The 21,751-nt window shown below is 41.2% G+C and overlaps 1 protein-coding gene and 1 long non-coding RNA gene across 3 annotated transcripts; one reads left to right on the top strand and one right to left on the bottom strand.

Moving 5' to 3' along the window:
• Window positions 1-813: 813 nt before the first annotated feature.
• On the bottom strand, window positions 814-21,729 carry IREB2 (iron responsive element binding protein 2). Of its 2 annotated transcripts, none has more exons than XM_086849337.1 (22): window positions 21,403-21,729; window positions 20,703-20,792; window positions 17,634-17,799; window positions 16,350-16,487; window positions 14,048-14,269; window positions 12,413-12,482; window positions 11,216-11,402; window positions 10,506-10,645; window positions 9,964-10,135; window positions 8,797-8,897; window positions 8,218-8,334; window positions 6,969-7,128; window positions 6,027-6,162; window positions 5,360-5,444; window positions 4,597-4,753; window positions 4,191-4,315; window positions 3,787-3,891; window positions 3,376-3,518; window positions 2,761-2,908; window positions 2,549-2,671; window positions 1,829-2,014; window positions 814-1,225 (listed from the first exon to the last, which is right to left on the bottom strand). In XM_086849337.1, exons 1-22 carry the CDS (start codon window positions 21,419-21,421, stop codon window positions 1,115-1,117), a joined length of 2,901 nt encoding a protein of 966 aa, XP_086705463.1. In that variant the 5' UTR covers window positions 21,422-21,729; the 3' UTR covers window positions 814-1,114. The 2 variants fall into 2 exon arrangements, with proteins under 2 accessions (XP_086705463.1, XP_086705464.1); XM_086849338.1 differs by lacking the exon at window positions 21,403-21,729 and adding an exon at window positions 21,057-21,360.
• Window positions 17,716-18,211, top strand: LOC147650737 (uncharacterized). Its single transcript, XR_015275888.1, has 2 exons — window positions 17,716-17,804; window positions 17,902-18,211. It is a non-coding gene; the product is annotated as an uncharacterized LOC147650737 (long non-coding RNA).
• Window positions 21,730-21,751: the final 22 nt, after the last annotated feature.

Here is a 21,751-nt window from a genome sequence, read left to right as displayed (position 1 = left end):
CTTGGGCTTTACCCTCAGTGGGCTGACAATTCCAGCCACAGCTACTGCAGTGTGGTGAGAGACAGAGGTTTGTCCAGTGCTCTGGGCTCCTTCTCAGAAGGGGACACTCTGTAAGAGCTGGGAGCTGCCAGCACGTAAGAAAGCACTCAAAGGCAATGCGGCCACCTGGCTCTTCAACATCTGACAAGTGTAACATATTAGACATAGGTTGTATTTAAAGCAGAGGAATTTAAACAGCCCTAGCAAATGTTTTAAAAGGTTTTTAAAGGTTAAAACATCATGAGGAGGTACTTTGATAATATTGCAGAGAGCACAATAAAAACATGTCACAAATGACAAAGTGCATCCCTTGAAGCAGAAGTGACAAACTTCAACTGAAGGGTATGAAGAAACATGGCTTAGCCTGCATGAATGAAACTGAGAGATATGTTTTTAAATGCAGAAATGTTTCCCATATTTCTAAGCACACAGTATTTCACATATTTCACAGTTTAAGCAGTTTAAATCTGGATCCAGATGAAATATAATCCCATAAAGGTAAGGAAATCATCATCTGTGATACAGGATACCATGGGCCTCATGTGGACTGCTTTTTATTCAACCCATAACCCAAAGAAATTGAAAACTCAGTATCTTTTCTAAGCTCTGGATGAGGGAAAAAAAAAAAAGAAAAAAAGCTGTATGGCCTTTAAGATTCCATGCCATCTGTTACTCTTAAACCAACAAACAGCAGTACACAGATTTACAGGTCCAAAAACTGAGTGGAAACAACTGCAGAAAATCTTCTTACATAATAATCTTCAGCACAATCAGTTTCAATTTCGCATAGTTTATTTACAAAATGGTCTGATAAAACATCCCCTCCATACTTACAGCTCTCTTGTCACAATACACATGTTGATTTTAGCAATGTTTAATAGCACCATTAGAATATTATTTAAAATCAGAAAGGATCGTGTTGCAGTTACAATGATTCACAATCTTTTACATCCATGGACGAAGTAACTTTGAGCACACTAGGACTGTTTGCAGTTCCACAGTACAGATTCCTGGGCTCACACAAGGCATTTGCTGAGTTAGCAGTTATGCAGGGTACCCAGAGAGTCAGTAGCTACTATAAGAATCTTCGAGCTACAAAGTTTAGACTTCCACCATTCTTGTATAAAGTTATCTCCATATTGTTTTCAAACAAGGCAATCACGCTGAATACTTTTCCAGTGCTTGTCTTCAAAAGAAAAGCAAAAAAGAGAAACCAATTAAGCTTTGCTTTCACTTCCTCTTGCTTATTTCTCAGTCAACATTCTAACCCCATAGTTTTGTTGAACACAAGTGAATTCAACCCTCTGACATGCCTGTACAGCCCCAAGCCTGCTGGGGCCAGATGGAAGGCAGACTTGTTGTAGCACAGTTCAAATGCAGCTGGGAGCACACCAGGGGCCTGTAAGTAACCAACCACGTCCCTAAGATGGCACTGACTGTGTTATGGGCTTGTTAACAGAGCATGGAGAGCTGAAGCTTCTCTCAAATCCTCACACCTATGTGAGACAAACTCAATTCTATCCTAAGACTGAGCCCATGAGGGGCAAAATACTACTCAGAATGATCATGAACATCAGGCTGCATACAAAGTTGTGTACAAAGAACATGTGTACATGTACTTTGGGAAAGCCCCAACAGCCATGACAAACTTCAGGCAGGACTATAAACTATAACCTTCCAAGAGAATTAAGTTTTGTCTTTTCTTCCTTTGCTTCCTATCAACAGAATTGTTTTTTTCCCCTCTGCATCAGAACATTCAACAGAGAAATGAAAAATATTGCAAAGATACCTTAACATCCAAAGTCATTCTGGGTGACAGGTCTGGAGGGAACAATATAGAAAACTGCTCTCTGCCAGTGAGTCCCAAAGTACTTGGATTTTCCCCAGGACGAAACTGAAGTGGAGCAATGCCAATTCCAATCAGCTGACTCCTATGAACCTTCTCATAGCTCTCAGCTAGGACAGCTTTAACACCCTGCAAAAATACAAGCAAAGTGTAACACAGAAGTAACACAGAAGTAACCTTCAAACACCAATTATGTCTAACATCTTGCAATTCAAACTCAAGAGTAGAGAAAGTGCTTTGCACAGAGTCCTTTAAGTACCCTGGTAACATCTTTTAGCTTCCCAACTAGATGGAAGCAAACAAGCCAGAGCAGGCCCATGCAGTGTGAAATGGAGCTTGTAACAGACAGGGACCATGCTGGACTTAACAGGACATGAATCAATGGCAGACTTGGAATATATTCTCAATATTAGTGGAAATTAGTCTCCAACAATGAGATACGGAATACCTCATGGAGTTCAAACAGAGATCAGCATAGACAAATGACTAATTTGTCTCCAAGTCTGGTATCCAAGACAGTAAATTACATAATGAGGAAGTTCAGATCTATCCTGACTAGTGATTCTATCCCGTGAATATTCTAATGAAGAAATTATACAGTGTTTTCAGGTATTTTCAGAAAAAAAACAAAACCATTCCCAAACCCAAACAAACCAGCAGTACCAGTAAAAAAGGCCCTTTTGCAGCCCAGTCTCTTGAGCTACCCAGTCCATACTTCTTTCCTGCTAGAATTATTACAGGAATGCCTTCCTTCTGGTACAGCTCCGCTGCTTCAAACACATCTAGCTGTGGAATGACAAAGTGACACATTTTGAGTGAGTTCTAAATCTACACTCCCCACTCCAGAGCAGCTGTGCAAACAGATTTATTCCTACCGTTTGTCCTGATGGGAAGTGAACTGTTTTAGGAGCTGGCTTTCCAATGAACTTATTCAGAAGCTTGATATTTGCAAAGGTACCTCTTGTCATTACAGCATCATTACCTCTTCGAGCCCCATAAGAGTTGAATTCACGAGGTGTGAGTCTGGAATAAAAACCAAATTGAAAGAAATCTGTTAAAGATGATCTGATTTAAAAGGATATTATGATTTTTTCTTTTATAATTATTGCAGCATATCTAAGTCTTCAGTGGAAGATGTAAAGAACTAGACCTCCAACAAATGTAATTATTATAAATCATGAACAACATGTTCATGCTAGATTATTCATGAGGAAAGCTGCAATTTTAAATTAATTTTCTACAGTTTTGTTATGAAGTGCTGCAAGCAGTGTGGTACTTACAGAAGAATTATGGGGAGACTGGACTGCTCTAAGAAACAACCCACCTTACTAATCCTCTTACCATTACCAGCACATCTATTAACATGGATTAATTATTTTGCTTTTCCACATGTAGTCTCCCCTTTCTGCAGACAGGCATTTCTAGAGGAAGGTGACAGTGCTGATGAATTTCTCAGCAGGTGAGCAGTCCTGTGGCACAGCAGAGCTCACCCTTTGCTGGTCAGGTACTTGGCAGCAGCACTGCTCCTCGCAATGCTTCCAGCAGGGGAAATATGATCCGTGGTGACAGAATCCCCCAGGAACAGCAACACGTGAGCGTTCTCAACTGCTTGTGGTGGAACTGCTTCTTTGGCCTGACAGGGCAGGGGCAGAAACAACAGAAAGGAACAAAAGGAACGTTAAACATTTTCTTCCAGGATCTAGAGATATAAAACATATCTGCAGTATAGGAAGGCACCTGGATGGGCAGGCCCCACTCATTCCAGAGACACAAACAATATTTAATAGACTAGGAAATATTAGTGATAATTAAATTTGTTGGTTCAACATTGAAGTGTTTCTGTAATAGCTATTCCTTAAATGCAATGCATATAATCTAGTGGATAGATCCACTGTACTTACAAGTTTATCAAAAAAGGAAGGACATCTAATATAAGTAGATTTTAAATCCCAGGGAAATAAAGTTGACTCTGGTGCTTCCAGTAAATTCCATCGTTTGTTTCCTTTCTACAAGGAAGAAAATTAATCAAAAAGAACAGAAGTTAATTTATTGTATTTTTACACTCAAAAACTGAAGACTTACTGGTGATTTTATTAATTGCTGTTATTTAGTAAATAATTTTCTATTACATATTACATCACTGGGTATTATTTAGGAATCACTTTTAAATACAAGTACCCATCTCAGTTAAGCCCTCCATTACAATAACAGAAATAAATGGCAAACCAATCACATTCAACTGCAAGACATTATAAAGCTACAATGAAATGCAACCTTTAAATTATGTAGAACAGTCCACTCTTACCTCCATCTTTTCTTTCAATTCCTTAAACATGGATGATATCACACACTCTTCCTCCACTGTGTGAAGTTCTTGTCGGGTGGGCCAAATATCTCGTAAGTAAATACTTTTGCCATTAAAGCCAGTGCCTGAGTAAGATTTTAAACACAACAGTAGTTTGGAAGAATAAAGTATTAGACTTGAGATCTGTATTAGAATATAGATGTGTATATATTCAGGCTTGCAGAGATGGTACCAGATAGGCAAAGAATTTGATCAGTTAAGTGAATGCCTCGCTTTAGTCATGAGCAAACCAAATATGGCTCTGCTTTCTCTTCAAATATATTGATTCTCGGCACTGAAATCAAGTGTGGAAATCTGTGCTCATGTGCACCAGCTGCAGAACCAGAAGCTGTAGGAAAACACTCACCCAAAGGCTCCATGTCAAAATCTATCCTCACAGTGCCTGCGATGGCGTAGGCCACGACCAGCGGAGGGGACGCCAGGTAGTTGGCACGAACACAGTCACACAGGCGGCCCTCAAAGTTCTTTGTGCCAGACAATACCCCACAGGCAATGATATCACCCTGAAAGGCAGACCCAGACACACTGGTCCAGTAGTTTGGGGTTTTTCAACAGCTTATTCTATTTCTGTTGACTAAGTTAAATGTGCTTTTAGCATTCCACTTAAGTATTTACTCTAACACTACAAGTGAAAGACATTTTGCTCTCTCTCATTACCCTTCCCATTTTCCCTTTTGAGCCTCTGATGTGCTCTCCTGTCACTTCAGTCAACTCCTCTCCTGCCATTTACTTCTTTTATTTTTCTTCTGCTTCAGAGGAGAAAAAAGCTGTAGTTGTTAGACACAGCTGGTTAAAATTATTCAAGCTCATAGGTCTTTAAACCCCTTCTCTTCACTTATGATACAAAATCTACACACTGCAGCCTCTGCAAGATTAGATCATATGTATTTATCTTATAATTTTTAACTGTATCCTACAAATACTACTTATCACATTTATTTTACATAGCAATGAATTGGCATGATCTCCTTCTAACAAGCAAATATGCTAACATCATGCTAAGTCCAAACCAAAAATGAAGTGTATTTTGCATGGATTACTGTATTTCTTGATTTCTTGACTGGGTGAGAAATAGATTTCTGTGTTCAACAAGCCAGCCAGAGCTTTACCTGTTTGATTGCATTCCTGATGGCTTCTGGCAAAGGGGCCATGTTCCCAACACAGGTGGAACATCCATAACCAACAACCTCAAACCTATAAGGGAAAAAACAATCAAGTTACACATGGTCACAAGCAATTTGCTAACGTAACTGCTTTTTCTTTTATTAACAATATATTTGTCCCTTGACAGTTAAGACTTTTTAGAAAATTAGAATATAGAAAATTTAGAAAATTTAAAAAGCAGATACTACGTGTCACTGATGCAAACAACAGCTAGGGACTGTTACAGAATACTGAATATATTCTCTTACTGCTACAGAGCATCCAAAAACATACTAAACAACCCTTGACAGCAGCAATGATATGAGAAGACTAATACAGACTGTCCTGACAAATTTGCATTCAGTTTCCACTTTTAAAATACATCAAGTACATCCTGTCCTGCAAGTCACTTAAAATTAAGTAATTTGTGACTGGAATAACAGTTCTGATGTATTAGAGCTACACATCATAAATTTTGACGTGGGGAATACACTGAAGCAGAATAATTTTAAGTCAACAAGTAAATAAAATAGCAATATATTAAATTAGGCATTAGCCAACCCCAAGTGAACAGCAATCCTATTTATCAGCCTGTACAACCTGCACAAACTCACCCCGGGAGCCAGGTCTTACCCAAGCTTGCTGAGGTATGGCAATACTCCACTGGAACTGAGGTAATGTGTAACCATGCCACTGCCAGGTGATAAACTTGTTCTGATGTAGGGCTTCACCATGAGGCCAGCCTCAACAGCTTTTTTGGCCAGGAGTCCTACCAAACAAAAAAGAAAAAAGGACATAGATTATGATTTGTATATCCCTTCGTAAGAGATCTGTATGCTTCTACCTTAGTTAAATCAAGCATAAGAAAACCCAGAGGATTAGACAACTTTCAGTTTATTAAACTATTCAAGCAATCACTGGCCTGAATCAGGTTTCTTAATGCATAACAATACCATGCATGGTTTTATTCCCATTCCTGGAACATGGACACCCATTTTACTTTATGACAGATCTCCTTCCCATGTTCTAGCTCACAGTGCCAATCCATTCAGTCTCCAGAGACAGCCCACAGCCCTAAGGGGAAGCTCATCTTGGCCACAGAGGATGTTAAAAAGAGGAGCAAAGTCTGACAGATGAGCTGTTCCAGCAAAATCATGTGCAGCTTGTGAAGGTGTGGCAGATACCCCTGAAGCACTGACAGAATAACTGCTCAGCAGACAGAGTTTCTGTCCTGGCTGTGGCATCACAGCTCATCATCCAGGACATGCTGGAAGCTAAGGCTCACCTCCTGTATCAGCTGTGCCACTGTGTGCATCCACCTGACAGGAGCCCTAGAACTGCTTACCTTCTGTCATACTACTAAATGTAAAGATTTTATAATTACTCTCCTTAATACTGTGTTATGGGACAAACTTAGATTGTATTACGGAAAAGCAACATTCCCTATATACCCTCCAGAACCTACAAGCTAAGGCTACAAGTCTGCAGTTTCAAACCTGTGAAGAGAACCTACAAAGGTGAAGGTGAGGGCTGTGAAGCATGGAAGCACCATTGAGATGTCTGGTCCCAACATACCTGCAGCAAGCATGACAGATGGATTGCAATTGTTTGTACAGCTGATGACTGCAGCAATGACAACGCAGCCATGGGACAGCTTGTATTCATTTCCTTCATATTGAACAGGCACAACGTCATTCTGCTTCTCAGCTGCAATCTGAAAGCCTTTAACACCAGACTGGATGACAAAAATACATGTTAGCAGTTGTTACAGTACAGAAAAGATGACATTACAGCAAGACCAAGTGAACACTGGCTTTGAAATAATAATCAGCTGTACCACTAGGAACCCTTACATGATTTTAAAAGCAGCCCTCAATTCATGTCCCTGTCTGTTCACTGGTCTCAGCCTTCTTCCTTCACAACTGCTTTAACTTTGCAACAACTGTGAACAAAGGTCAGTCTATGTGTGGCTGTTCCACAACTATCTTCCTTTATACATGGAAGAACATTCCCTTAAGAATACATGTCTAATCTACACAACACTTGTTCCTGAATTAGAAGCATGTCCAAGATTTTAATTGCAAGAGGGTAACTAAACCAGAGTAGGTCAATTGGCATTTTCCACTTCAGCACTCAAACATCCTCCAGAGGTTCCTGTCAACCTCACCCTTTGTCTTTCACCATCAGCTACAATCTCTCTCCAGCACAACTGAATCACAGTACCACAGGCCTCATTATAAGCTGTTTCTAATACTGCTGCCAGTCTTGAACCTGAACGCTAAATGAAATTAAAATGAAGGTACATTCCTATATTAGGTGCACTCTCCAGACACCTGTGGATATCCCTAACCAAAACCAGCACCTTCTGAGTAAAAACATTCACTCTGTGAATTAAGCTGTAAGCAAAAATCATTTGCTAATGCAAGAACTCAGAACATGCAGCTACAAATCTTGGTAGTCTTTCCTCAACCCCTTTAAGGTATGATGAGTTTTCTTAAGGTAAATTCTGTTTTGGAAATTAAGTAATGCACAATTGTCTACAAAAAGCCTGAAGAAATGAAAAAGTTTGCTAAACTCACACTATGGACTACCTAAAGTTCTTTCTCCCTAGCAATCTAAACTGTGAAATGAAGGACTTTGGGAAGATCATGTTCCTGCCAAACACACCTATTATTTACTCTAGGGATGCCTGTCAAGCAAGAACGGTCAAGCACTTGTGTAGCAATAAGGAGGGTTCAGCAGGTATGCAAGGAACAGGTAACATAACATTTATTCATGTGAATGATAGGAAATACCTTCTGAAGCGACCATCAGCAATACAAACCTTTTCATTTAAGCAGGCTTGGAAGTCACTTTTCATGTTATTAACAGCCACTCTATCTTGGGATCTCTTGGGGCCACTGACATACGGAATTATAGAACTTAGACTAACTTGCACTACCTAAGGAACCAAGAAACAGAAAGTACAGGCATTACCAACCCAGCCCAGCAGTGCATGGAATACATTCCTGAGACACCCAGGAATTCTTGTTCCAAATTTCAATGTTCTCAGACATTTAGAACTCTGGGATTCCATTTTCAACACCACTCACTATAATATTTATATTTATATATATATATACTCACTATTCCTCTTATTCTAAATGTTTTAACATTATCCCTAACTTTTCTACCATTCACAGTCCTTGGGATGACTGGAATTCAATATCTGTATTGACATAATGTTACCATTCTTCCCTTCTTATCCCCACTCCCTCTGTTTTACAAACTCTGCTTTCTCAAAACTGTGAGTTAATAAAAACAACTTTGCTGAAAGCAATGTAAGTTACAGTGGGAGACGAGACTGTGAAATAATCCACAGTTATTTTATGAGAATCAAACAAACAACTCCTTTCAAGCATACCTGGGAATACTCAGGCTCTCTGGAAGAACTCTCATAATCTCTAAATAACTTCACAGCTTTAAGATATGCTTCAGTGACTTCAAGCTTGGCCTTATCAAAACCTAAAGAAGGTAATTTCAAACATGAGAAAAGTCACATTAAAGACATAAATAAAACAAATCACACAACTTTCAGACACTTAGATTGTTTTAAGTGAAAAAAGTATTTTGAATGTTACAAGTACACCACTTCTATATCCCAATGAGACACAAATTAAAACAATTATAAATTATTATATTTTTTTCTAAATTAGCTTCAATTATCTTCTTGTGTCAAGGAACAAAATAAGCTGTTCCAGCTCTAGCAGTGGTAACTCTAAATTGACAGTTGTGTCCCTGAAGTCCATCAGGCTTTTTTCTGTTAGGGCTTCCTTGTTTAATACAGACCCTGTGCTTAGCTGACAATAGGCAGTACTGATGGCTACTCTTCCCACTCACCTGCTCTGAACTGATCAGATAAAAATGTTTGCTACTGAAATCATTTAACTCTTATTTGAAGGCGAGGATTTCAGTCTCAGAAAGTCTCATTCATGAATGAGCTTTTTTTGGCATCTGTCACCCTGTGGTTTTCTGTTTGCAGAAGCTCGATAAGGAATTGACATCCTCCTTGTTTACCTTGAGATGCAAGTGAAATCATTCACTTCAAAGGGAAACATAAACCACTTGGAAAAATCAGAGACATGGTCAGATTTGTTCTGCAGTTTCCCTTATTTCTAGTAATCATTTTAAATTTTGATTTAGTAAAGAATCTCCAGGTGGTTATGGTTTATTTTAAATCAAGAAGACTTTCATTCCATATATATTTCAAAATGAGTGAAAACTTCTTAATATTTTTATAGGCTTACATATGCTTCCAAAAACCAGGACTCTGGATGTTGAAAAGCAGTATCATGTTTGTAAATCAGGCATTAGACAAATGGACCAGACTGGACACAAACCTCAAGCACAAGTCTAATTACACGTTAAATCCACATCAGAACTCTGCAGAAAAGCACCATACAATAATTAAGGAGCTTTAAGCAAAAACTCAGTAATTTTTGGATTACATTGGGTTTTTCTGCAGAGCAAAAAACATGTATTACCACAACCGAAAAACACAATTACAATGAATCCCTGCTTTAATATTTACCTGCATGCTTTAAGTGCTTCAATGTCACATTATCAACAGGGAAAAAACTCAGAATAGCACCATATTCAGGACACATATTTGCTATTGTGGTTCGGTCTGCTATGGACAGTTGGGAAACTCCACTCCCAAAAAACTCAACAAATTTTCCAGCGACATCAGCTTGTCTAAGATGCTGTTGGAAAGAACACACAATACCTGGTATATGAAGGGGAACAGTGCAAGCTGTTTTTGTCACAATTCACAAGTCACGAGCATTTAAAATAAAAAGTTGAAACCCTAAGGCCTATGTTTGAAAAAAAATATTATGAATTATTATTAGTTGAAGAGGATCTATAAGCAAACCACTATAGAGAGGAAAGAAAAAAACCCCACTACTTCAAAGGACTAGCAAACAAAAATGGTTAGAGATTATTTGTACCTTTCTGCACTGCCATGATTAAAGGTATCCTAAAAACACTCCCTGAATTTAATTCATTTCTCAAACACCACCGGCAGTACTTGCACAAATCTCTGTTTTGTTTGAAAAGGCACTGAACTCTTACCTTTGTAATGCTGAGAACAATATCTATAGATGTGGCAAAGGGGCTGACTGTGCCTGTCAGCTCACAGCCCACCACCTCAGGCAGGGTGAGGGTGAGCGGCATTCCCAGCATCACTGCTTCCGTCTCAATGCCCCCGACGCCTGCAGGGAGAGTGGGACACGGCTTGTCACACCTTCACCAACCTGCACTCCATGTGTTCAGGTCCAAAAACATAATAAACCCCTTTATATTAAACCTAAACACTCATGACAATAAACATATTGCTGCTTTTCTCTCACAAATGAAGGGCATCACTCCATTTCCAACAAAGACACAGCAAGAAACGTAAAAGTTCCACTAAATATTTGCACATCAAAAACAAAATCAAGCAAGACTATTGCTCAAGTTAGACATCACAGTCAACTAGAAAATACGTTATCTCTAAAACTGATTTTCTGTGAGAAAATAAATCTTCACACAAATTTCTGCTGTGGAAACAGCACTTAAATTTGAGTATCAGCTGGTTTTTAGTTGTTTTCTCTTTAAATTACAAAGAGTGGTTTCTCAAGGGAAAGAAACGTTATTCAAGATTACCTGTAGACAAAAAAATTCAGAACAATAATTCAAGACAGTCTGTTATGCTTGAGATACAAACATCCAGTGGGAAGAAATATTTTTTAGTGAAGCTTTAGTTGCCTTTCCAAGAGCAATGAAGTTCTGAGCATACTTACCCCAGCCCAAGATACCCAAGCCATTTACCATGGTTGTGTGTGAGTCTGTGCCAACCACGCTATCGGGATGCAGGAAATCTTTCACATCGTCAAAAACCACTCGGGACAAATATTCCAAGTTCACTTGGTGCGCCATTCCAGTCTCGGGTGGAATTATGGAAACATTCTCAAAAACTTTTGAACTCCACTGTAATTTTTCAAAAGGAAGATTCAAAGAGTTGCATTTTTTTCAAAGCTATATTAAATTCTTAAAACATAACTAGAAAGACAAAACAAAACCACAATAAGAGTCCTTGCTATTTACGCAAGTGGCTTTTGTCCCTCTGTCAAACAGAGGTGTGTGATTTCCTTGGCTACATTCTTAATCATCAACAAAAGCTTTCACTCAATTCCTCTGAAAGCTGAATCAGTAATTCATGCCTACCTTTCAAAAGCCAGGCTGCTGAAATGTCTTTCAGTTCACACAACTGATTACAAGCTCACCTAAGACTGTTATTTGAGACAACAGAACCTAAGCACTCGTATCTATAACAGAATTTACAGCATAATTGAATTTGGGTTTGACACTTCAGGGTGAAATTGCTTGCAGACTCAGGATGGTTCATTTAATAGAGCTGACATGGAAACCTGTAACAAGATTCAGCCTGGCCACTTTCCTCTTTAATAATGTAAAAGCTAATTTTGCAGCTTTCAGAATGAAACCTCTAGTCTACATCCATGAAAAGAGTTTTAGATCATTGCAGTGAATTCCTAAACCACATGAAAACAGAGGATAAGGATCAAACAGGAATGCTGCAGAGCCTGTCCAGCAGCAGAGGAGCGGATGTTCACTACAGGACTTCAACTGCCCAGTTTGAGCAACCATGTCTGATCACTGGTCTCCACTCAACACTTCCACCTTCAGGAACCTTTGTTAACCCAGTTATGGATAAATGGCCCTTTCAGCCAGAAACTCACTGTGACCTAAGGCACTCAGCTCATGACAGGCATTAAAAACACTAATGCTTCATAAATCCCCACTGACAAGAACCAAATCAGAGTAAACTTTTTCAAGTTAGAAAGCAAATTTTCTGTTCTTGTTTAAAATCTAACACTTCCAAATAATTACATTTAATTTTTCATCTAAACCTGAATATTCATAGACAAATTATTCTTTAAAAAGACCAAACCACAAAACCTGCAGGTACAGAGACATACCTTAAAAAATTGAAGCCTCTCTCTATTTCTGCCAAATTCCATTTCTTGATTTTTCAATACTGTTTCAGGCCTAGGAAGAAAACAAGTTTACAAGTACTGTCATAATTTATTTCAAATTACAGAACAAGTTGTAATTTTAGTTTGTTTGATGAAAGACTTATTTAAGCCTTCAGGACTCTTTGAAGAGGTTTATTAGAACAAAGTTAATTGCTTCCCTGCAGCAAGCTTTCTGTAAACAGTGAGAAATAGCTGATTTCATATGTGCTGTGTATGAGAACCTGCTTATTCTAGGTATGGTTTACCTGAAGTGTGATCTCAAAAATACTTTAAGAGATCTATTCCAGGCATGTGCTGCAATACACAGAAGCATTTTTACCCCCATCAGCTGATTCACATGCTGCACATCTCAAAACTCCATACATTAAAGAACCAAGATGTACACTATCTCAATTGTAACTATCCTCCATTTTTGTATTTTTCATCCAAGCCACAAGTTTTTCTTCACAAGTACTCATCAGTACAGCCTCATAAAATGAACTATCCTTTCTTAGTATGTGTTATTTATTAAGATACTGGTATTTGTTATAACAGAGTAATCCATAATTTAAGAGGAATAACCTCTGCCTTGAGCAGCTGAACAAGGAAGGGAACACACTTGCTTAGTACCAGGAAGGAAGCCCTCAATTTTTAGAAGTGTATTTTACAGTCAGGCTACTTCCCTTTCCTCTCTGCAGCAGGGTCAGCAGCTCTCCTGCTGCTTCACCAAGCCCCGAGGGACAGTCATTCTTCACAAGTACCACTGCTGGTGTCCTGCCAGAACACCAATATTACTGAAAACATTGCTCATTCTGCATTCCTACACCTGTACTGAACAGGAACATTTCCACATCCATAACGCTACCACAGCACTCCACACAGTATCACTGTGGGATACAGATCTGACCAGCATGGGCAGATAGGGATCTCAACAGTCCATCAGACAGAGACAGCAGCTGAAGGAGAAGGATTATGCATAATTGGCATAGATGGAACAGTGCAGAATGACCTGCACTGTGTTAATAACACAGAAACCTGGGAGAGGCACAGACACGAGGCTCCGCTGGGCTACTACACAGGCAGGGTATTTACTGAATTTTAACTCAGTTACAGATGGACTGTGAGATCCTGTACAGGCTGGGGGATGATGTATTCTTTAAGAACAAGAGACACCCAAAAAGTTATTACAAAAATCTACGAGTTGCTTTTAGAAATAAATTAATGCCTCACTGAGTTATTCACTCAGGCTTTCTTTGCAAGAGACAGAGAATTTACTCCTATGCTTAGTTGTTGTTGTAAAGAAATAAGAGAAGGACTAATATTTAATTTAAAAGCCACAGCCATAAGCCAATAGGTGGCCATCTGCAGTGTGTTCAGTAAAGCTCTTCTTGTAAAAAAGAAAAATTTATTGTAGACTAATTCTTACCTGCTACATCCGACCTACTTCTAGATACTGAAACAACTTTTCTAAGGCATAGGTCAAAACTACAGATGGATGTTTAAAAAAAAAATTTAAAAAAATCACATTTCCCTGAGCTGTCACAGGCAGTGCCCCACAACACAAAGGTACAACACAATTTAGCAAAGGAGCTTTCATACTCAGGCACCGGCTGCAGGTGGAAGGGGCAGAGGATGGGGGTGTTCTCGATCTGCGCAGAGAAGGGTCCTGAGCTGCGGCCGGCTTCCCCCGCACCGCACGAGCCCCGGCAGCCGCTGTGGCCCCGGCACGGGGGCGGCTTCCGCAGCGGTGGCTTCAGCGGGGACAGCCTGGCCAGCGGCTTCTGCTCACCCCCACCGGGGTTGGGAGCGTTCTGGATTGCACTGCAACACCAAACACAGCGTTCATTGAGACACCAGCAATCTGCTTCTTCGTGCACACACCCCGTCCCCACCCCCTGTCCCCCCCATCCCCACCCCCTGCCCCACCTTGGGTTTTTTTGCAATCCCTTCAACAGATTATAAAGCAGTATCTGAAAAAATAGAGTTACTTTATTCCAACCCTGTTGCAAAGTAAACTACCGCTGCATAAGCTTGGTTAAGCAATGTAGTGTGCTAAGAAGTGAACACAACTCGATTCTCTTAAAGATTAACACCAAACAACTCCTTCCATTTGCTCACAACAGACCAGAAATCTTTATAAACATCACTGCAAAGGCTGAACTCAGAGTTTTAAACTTGGAAGGTGTGGGTAGAGTCTCATCCAAATGGCAGACTGAACTTGTTTTTTTAAGACAGTGCTGTACATGTTCTGTTAAAACCACAGAGGAATGACTGCTGGCAAAGCTTTCTCAAGGAAATAAAAAAAATAATCAAATAACTTGATCATAATTAGGCTTTTTATACAAATTCTCAAAGGTGCAGATAAATTATAGACACTATTCAGAAGTTAGCCAGAAGTAAGAGAGAAAAGACTTTTTTTTTTTTAAATATGAAGTCCATATAGCATACTACCCTCTATTTGTGTAGCATTCAGTCTCTGTAGGAGAGCAAAGAAAGCTTATTGTGAAAAATGAATGATTTTCACCTCTCTCCATAATTATTAAATCACAAAACTGCAATTAAAACCACTGCTTTCTTCTGCCTCACTAACACAGCCAGATCCTTAGTTATCCAAGTGCAGGGTATTGCCTGACCTCAGAGGATACCTTGTCTAAATCCCACTGCAACCCACTAGGCTGTGACCCACAGATGGGAGCTCTACAAAAGCAGCACAAACCACCCTGCAGTGAAGGGTTTCTTATCACAGGCCAGCAGCTGCTGAGCCCCCACAGCTTTCCAAAGGGTTGCTCCAGAGGCTGGATTTATCATTACAAAGCAGCATGTGGAGACCCCTTGCCAACACCTGGTCTGCCTGATAATTTTAGGCTGGCCTAATTGCAAAGGAATCAGCTGTCCCTCCAGACACAGGCATGGACAGAGCACACAACAGACACGACACATATGCAGCACAACAGATCATCTGCAGCTTCTTGCTCTTCTAACACTCAGCAAACTGAAATCCTGTGAGTATTTGGAAGGTTGACAGAAATGACTCATGCATCCATGTCCTTTGACCACAGGCTTTTTCCCCATGAACTTTTAAAATTTCCAAAGAGCCTGAGCAGTTTATGCAATTATGCATGGGTTTTGGAAGGTTCCACAATTGAGAAGCAGGGAAGAAGGTAAAGGGAAGCTACATTATTTAGTATTTATTTCAGCAAACACTAAACAAAAGCTTCAAGTTTTTTTGTCTTCTACAAAAGCTCCAAGTTTTTTGTCTTCTGTTTCTAGCAAAGGCAGCCCCAGGCTGCATCCATCACATCACTGTCTGTCAGATAAGGAAAACCATGCTAGTAGCTTTCCAGTCCCCTTACTTTTCCAGACTTTTCCCAAGTACATCTCTCTCTGAAAATACCCACAGCCTCATTTATCTCGTGTTAAATCAAAGCCCATCAAAATCCCAGACCAGTCACAAGCCATGGGCTGCAATGAGAGTCTTTCAAAACATCCAGCAGAATTGCAGGCCCATTCCCTGGAGTTGTGTGTGACAAGGCAACCATGTTGAGAAACAAAGTTCTAACTTGAACAATAAAACCAGAGGAAAGCAAAATATCTGCCTCATTCTCCTGAGACATGTTATTTTCTGGAAACCATGCCAGATCCCATTATTTCAGCAAAATCTTGCCCAGAATTTCAATTACCAGACAGCTTCACCCATAAGGCCTCACAAACATTCCTTCTTTCCCTCAAGAGTGCTTATCCATTTTTATCCAGCCCTTTTTCAGATACCACCACATCTTGTTTTAGGGATCCACACCTGCCAAATGATTTGATGGGACAGTAGCTATACATGAATGAATCCACACTTCACTGTCAGACAAAAATGTCTGGCTTGTAAAAATAAAAAAAAAAGGTACATTACCATTTGCTGAAATCAATCTGCAGAGAATGGTCAACAGTAAGATCAGTTGGGCAGGCAGGATTGACTTTCACTGGATCTCCTCCAGCATTTCTCACAGCTTCCCTCATGGCAGCAAAATCCACCATTGCTGGAATTCCCCTGACAGACGGAAAAACAAAATAGTAAAACATCATGAGACATTAACTCACTGAAATGCACAAACTTCTTTTTAATTTTATTTAAATCTAGAAGGAGCTGTATCCTATTTCAGAAAATATACCTGTTATTCTCTAGATTTTAAAGGCCTTGAACCATTTCTAAAGTTGCTGGAGTTGGTACACCCTCTCAATGAGCAACAGCTTGTCTGAAGGCAAAGCACCAAACAAGAACATGGGAGCATCTCAAAGATAACCACACTTCTCTTGTGTCTTGCTTTGCTTCTCAAGTCTGATGGTACTTCAGCACAGAAGGGATCTTTAGATACTCCTTACCTCTACAACAGAATCTTGCTATGCAAGCAAAGCTCATGCTATACATTTAACACCTTAGCATGTATCATTTGTCTAACAGAGCCATTTCTGAAGCTTGTAGCATTTCACAATATTCATATTACTGTACAAAATAGACAGAGGCAATGTTTATAGAACACAGTACTACGTAAATCTTGTTGGCTTTGCCTGCTAAGCAAATGTTACTGCATTTTTATTATCATCATAATTCCTTCTTTTAATTATCTCACTTCTTAATAAATATATAGTCAGCAAGACAGCTTAAATTGAATATTTGCAAACTGATGAAGGGCTGCCCTTTTAGCTATGCCACAGTCAAATCACAAAGAAGTTAACATCTTAAGAGGCTGCTTTTTCAATATATGTATTATTCATGGATTTGACTGGATTACTCAATGTGGAGTAAGCAATATCTAATCTTCAATTATCTCAAGGAAGAGCTATCAGTGACAGTGTGAACTCTCAACTGTCTGGCTACAGCCAAAACATCACCACTTCCACTTGTATTCTGGTTCTTATCCTGCAAAGTGTTCTTTGAAGGCCAGCAGTTTCAGCCTTGCCAACTTGCCCCAAAGCCAGAGTACCCTACAGAAACAACTCCTACCCTCACATCATATGGAATTATCATGAGGAATCTACGGCACAGCAGAGGCAGTGCACAGGTTTCCACCTGGGTATCAAGAGGGGAGGTGTAATTTATTCTCACACCGAAGAACAGAACACAAAGGTGGTGAGTTTGCACAGGTTTTTTGGGGGTTTTGCGTACACATGCGCGCACACACACACACACTCTTACGTGAAGTCTTGAAGAACAACTCTGGCAGGACAGAAGGGCACTTCAACATAGTTCTGTTTTGTTTTCCAGTCCAAGATGTTCATAGCATCCGTTTCTTTCACTAAAAAGCCATCACAGTTACGGACACTGGACTCAAACAAGACTCGGATGGAGTAAGGCAGAGTATCTGAGGTGAGGAAAGGAACAGACCCCATGAGCGCAGCACTTGCAGCTTACAGAGTATTTCAAAATCACAATCTCACATTTCTAAGGAATTCCACTTTTCTAGGGTTTGGAAGGATGAGAGCTTCAGGAGCCTGTTTTTCCAGTTGCCTTTCTGGTTTGATCTTGGTTTGATCTTCCCTACACAGTATGGAACAGAGAACTGCACAACGTACACATTGATGGATTACCCTATGGGATTTTCATGGGAGATCCCAATGGCTTGACCACACTGTTCTGACAGTACATAATTTTCAATAAGCAGTGATACAAAGACCAGAAACTATTCTACCATGTGCCCCTTTTAAGATTAACAAGCTTCATAAAATATAAAGAACATTTCATTAAATAAAACTTGACTTAGTTTGCTACTGATATGAATCAAGCAGCAGTTTACTTCGCAGAAAAAAAAAAAAAGAGAAATGGAAATGAGAATGAAATAAGAGGGAAGAGAAAAAAAACCCAATGTCACTATTCACTGCAAACAAAATGACCACTAAAGAAAAGAAAAATCAAGATTGATTGTCATTTCTCCCCAAATCTCATTATTTTTAGCATCATTTAAGCAGGCAAACAGCTTCATAAAAACATGAGAAATCCTAAAAACGTTAGCTGGCGGAAGGTGAAACAATTAAGTTCAGGCTTTAATTAAAGTTTGGCTGTCTCAACCTAATCCAGTGGTTTGTTCACAAACTATTAATATAGAACTTGATGACTCTGTTCTCACCATGTCTTTCTGAGATAATATCCACTGTTATCTAGTTAGATAAGTCACTATTTTGAGTTTAAGATTTGAGTTAATTTGCATATAAAGATATCATCCCATAAGTCTCCTGAATCTTCATGCCACCACTCCCTCAATTTAAAAGCCAGGTTCCCAGAGAAGAACTTGTTTGCTTTCTTGTGGGTTACAAATCTCACTGTCCCAGGGGCAGCTCAGGACCAGCTCTGGAGGAGCAGCTGCTTCTCTCCATGAGACACCAGCAGTTCCTCTCTTCAAAACCATGTGCAGTTTGGGGCTTCCAGGATACAGGACAGCTCCAGAAATGAGATCACATCCAGCACATGGCCCTCTAGGAGGCTCTGGGACTGCTGTGCCTGGCACACAGGAGCTGCAGGGAGAGCTGGTGACCAGGCTGCAGTGCCCAGCACCTCCCAGGGACTGCAGCCAAGGGGAGCCCTGACTTAGCAGCAGTGCCCATGAAAGCACAGGAGGAGTCCCAGGGTGCAGGAAGGGACACTGGGACTGGGCACAAAGGAAAAGCAGCTCAAAGGGGCACGGTTAAGCACAGGAACATGGAACCTCAGTCCTCCCAGACTAGCACAGCTTAACCATGGAAGATTCCCCATATCAGCTCCAGCCTCAGCAAGAGCCTGGTCTAGATCTCCACATGTCCTCTCTGCCCTAAATCCTCTTGAACTCTTCTCATTTTCCCCATAAGTCTTAAAACACTAGAAAACTGGCAACTAAATCAATTAACATTTACTTTAGTAATCTGATTAATATTAACTGGCAATTAGTGTCAAATTACAGCCAGAAGCCCCAGGGCAGAGGGCAAACAGGTAAACCTCCAACTGTTCTAGCAACAAATGCAATGAGCAATTCCAGATGCTGGATTTGCTACCAGTGCTGCCCCACACTGTGTCTAGATGTTATTTAGTATTTTGCTACCTTGAAGTTAATATGAGGCTTCCAACTTCTGCACAGAAGTTTCTGTTGGAAGACAAAGACCCTCTTAGTGCAGTCTGTTTAGACTCCTGAGAATATCTTCAGGAATACCCATTGCTGCTGCAAGCTTTATGGTACATTTTAACAGAAAGTTGTATATTGTTGTTTTATTTCCACTCCTGTCATGAGGCTTTTCACAAAACTGCTGGGAACTGCCTGGTTTTGTTACTAACACAGCACTGCTGCTCTCTGGACCAAGCCAGCAGCAGAAGTACTGTTTCCTCCATGTGTGCTTATCTGAAAGATAGATTTTGTTACTACAAGCAAGGGAAATGTGCAAGAGCACACAGCTGTTGCACAAAGTTTCAGCAGACACTGTGCCCCCCCCTCTCTTCTCTTTAAACAACATGGAGTTAATAACTGCGGTCAAATATGGGTTTAAAGTGAAATATCCACTGATATGTTTTTTATTCAAGAAGCATATCACAAATTCTGTGAATACTTAAGAATTCAGCCCTTGCAAAACTGAAAAATAGCCCAAAAGCCTTTACTAAGTAGCCCATGTAAGTATTTCAGTTTAACATACAGACAAAGGGAGAGGAAAACACCAGCATGCTTTGATTACCTGCAAGACTAAAGGCTGCTCCAGCTGGCACTAAGCAAAGCTCCCTCCCACCACACGTGCAACACTGTGAAAGGCACTTGGACACAGAGACCCAATGAAGGTCTCTCTGGCACAGACAGCCACTGCATACTAATGACAAGCTGAGATTAAGCAACAGCACCACAAAACCTCACCCTGCAGCAGGAGTCATGTTCTAGCAGTCACCCACTATGTGAGGCTGCTGGGGAGGAGAAAGCAGAACACCATGAAGCTGTACACAACTAGAGCAAAAGCTCTATTTATTCTTGAAGCACTAAATAGGAGTTTTTTATCGCTTCACTTTTATTCTAAAAGTGTAATTCTTCTGATTTGGAATACTGTTGAAAACTGCAGAAACACCTGTACTGTGTCCCTTACTAAAAAAACCCTGCAAGTATTATCCCTGCCAACTCCATAAAGCACTAAGAAACTGGGATATGATCAGCTTCCAAACACACCCATTAGGCATTCCCAGCTGCATCTCCTGCCAGCACAGGGCACCAGTGGTGCAGTTTGCTGATGGAACCACCCTGATTACCCCCAGAGAGCATCGTACCATACTTGGCACCTCCGAGCTTCGACACGTTGTAAAACTTTTTCTCTGGGTGGCCTTCCAAAGCTTCAATGGCGGGCTGGTAAGGGCTTCCTGCGGGACAAAACAAACAGTTACAGCCACAAAAAACGGGCCTTTCACCACTGACTGACGACTCACAAAAAGAGATTTTATTTCTGCTTCTGCCAGAACTAACGTTCATTTAAACTGTAAGTATGTGCAATATGGAAAGGTTTCTAAATGGATTGAGACTCCTCGTGATGTGGATGTGTGACTAAGGAGAATTTGAAAAGCATCACTACCAGTAGGTGCATACAGGTCAGTGCAGGTCGCCAGCACAGCCTGAACACAGCTGACCTTTGTTGTCTCAGTTTGCCATCTACACACAGGATAACACACCACAGCAGCGCCGATAAAAGACACGGCTTTTAATACAGCAGGAAGCACAAAGCACTGACTGCCAAGCCAACGTCAAGGGAACCAGACACAAAAATAAACCTCGCAGCAGCCATTAGGTGCAAGGAATAAATAACCTCCGGGAGCGAGCAGACAGCGGGGCGGGGACGGGGCCGCTCTCCCCCCCCGGAGAGATCCCCGCGGCCTGGCACAGCGCCGTTCGGCAGCGCGGGGGGCGAGGCGTTGTCCCGGGGCGCGGTGTCCCGGGGAGCGGCGCGGCCCCGGCCCCGTCCCCGCAGTGACCGACCTGTCCTGGGAGGGTCCATCGCCGGCGACCATGTCAGCGAGAGGAAGCGGGCCGGGGGGCGCCGGCGGGCCGGCAGCTCTCGCGAGACTGCGCCCCGCGCCCCGCCCCCGCGCCGGGCTCCGCTCTCGCGAGACTCCTCCCGGCGCCCCGCCCCGCTTTCGCAGGACGCGTCGCTCTCGCGAGACTGTGCACGCCGCCCGGGAAGAAAGGGCACGAGATCGCGCGAGGCTTCGAAGAGAGGGCGGAAGTAGCGAGGACCGGTAGTCCCTGCTCTCGCGATAACAATGACGAGCGCGCGGGCAGAGCTGCCGATCAGCACGCGCCGGGGCGTGCTGAGGGGTTGGAGCCA

Source organism: Cyanistes caeruleus, chromosome 13 (genome assembly GCF_971803275.1).
Source record: "Cyanistes caeruleus chromosome 13, bCyaCae1.hap1.1, whole genome shotgun sequence".
Lineage (NCBI taxonomy): Eukaryota > Metazoa > Chordata > Aves > Passeriformes > Paridae > Cyanistes > Cyanistes caeruleus.
This window is presented reverse-complemented; position numbering and strand designations above follow the sequence as displayed.

Excerpts from the sequence above, each read along its gene's own strand:
- IREB2 (XM_086849337.1), bottom strand. Across the intron at positions 8,335-8,796 it reads GAGAGCCTGAGTATTCCCAG|GTAGTGCAAGTTAGTCTAAG; the intron begins GTATGCTTGAAA and ends TTGGTTCCTTAG. Across the intron at positions 3,519-3,786 it reads CTTCCTTTTTTGATAAACTT|GCCAAAGAAGCAGTTCCACC; the intron begins GTAAGTACAGTG and ends CTGCCCTGTCAG.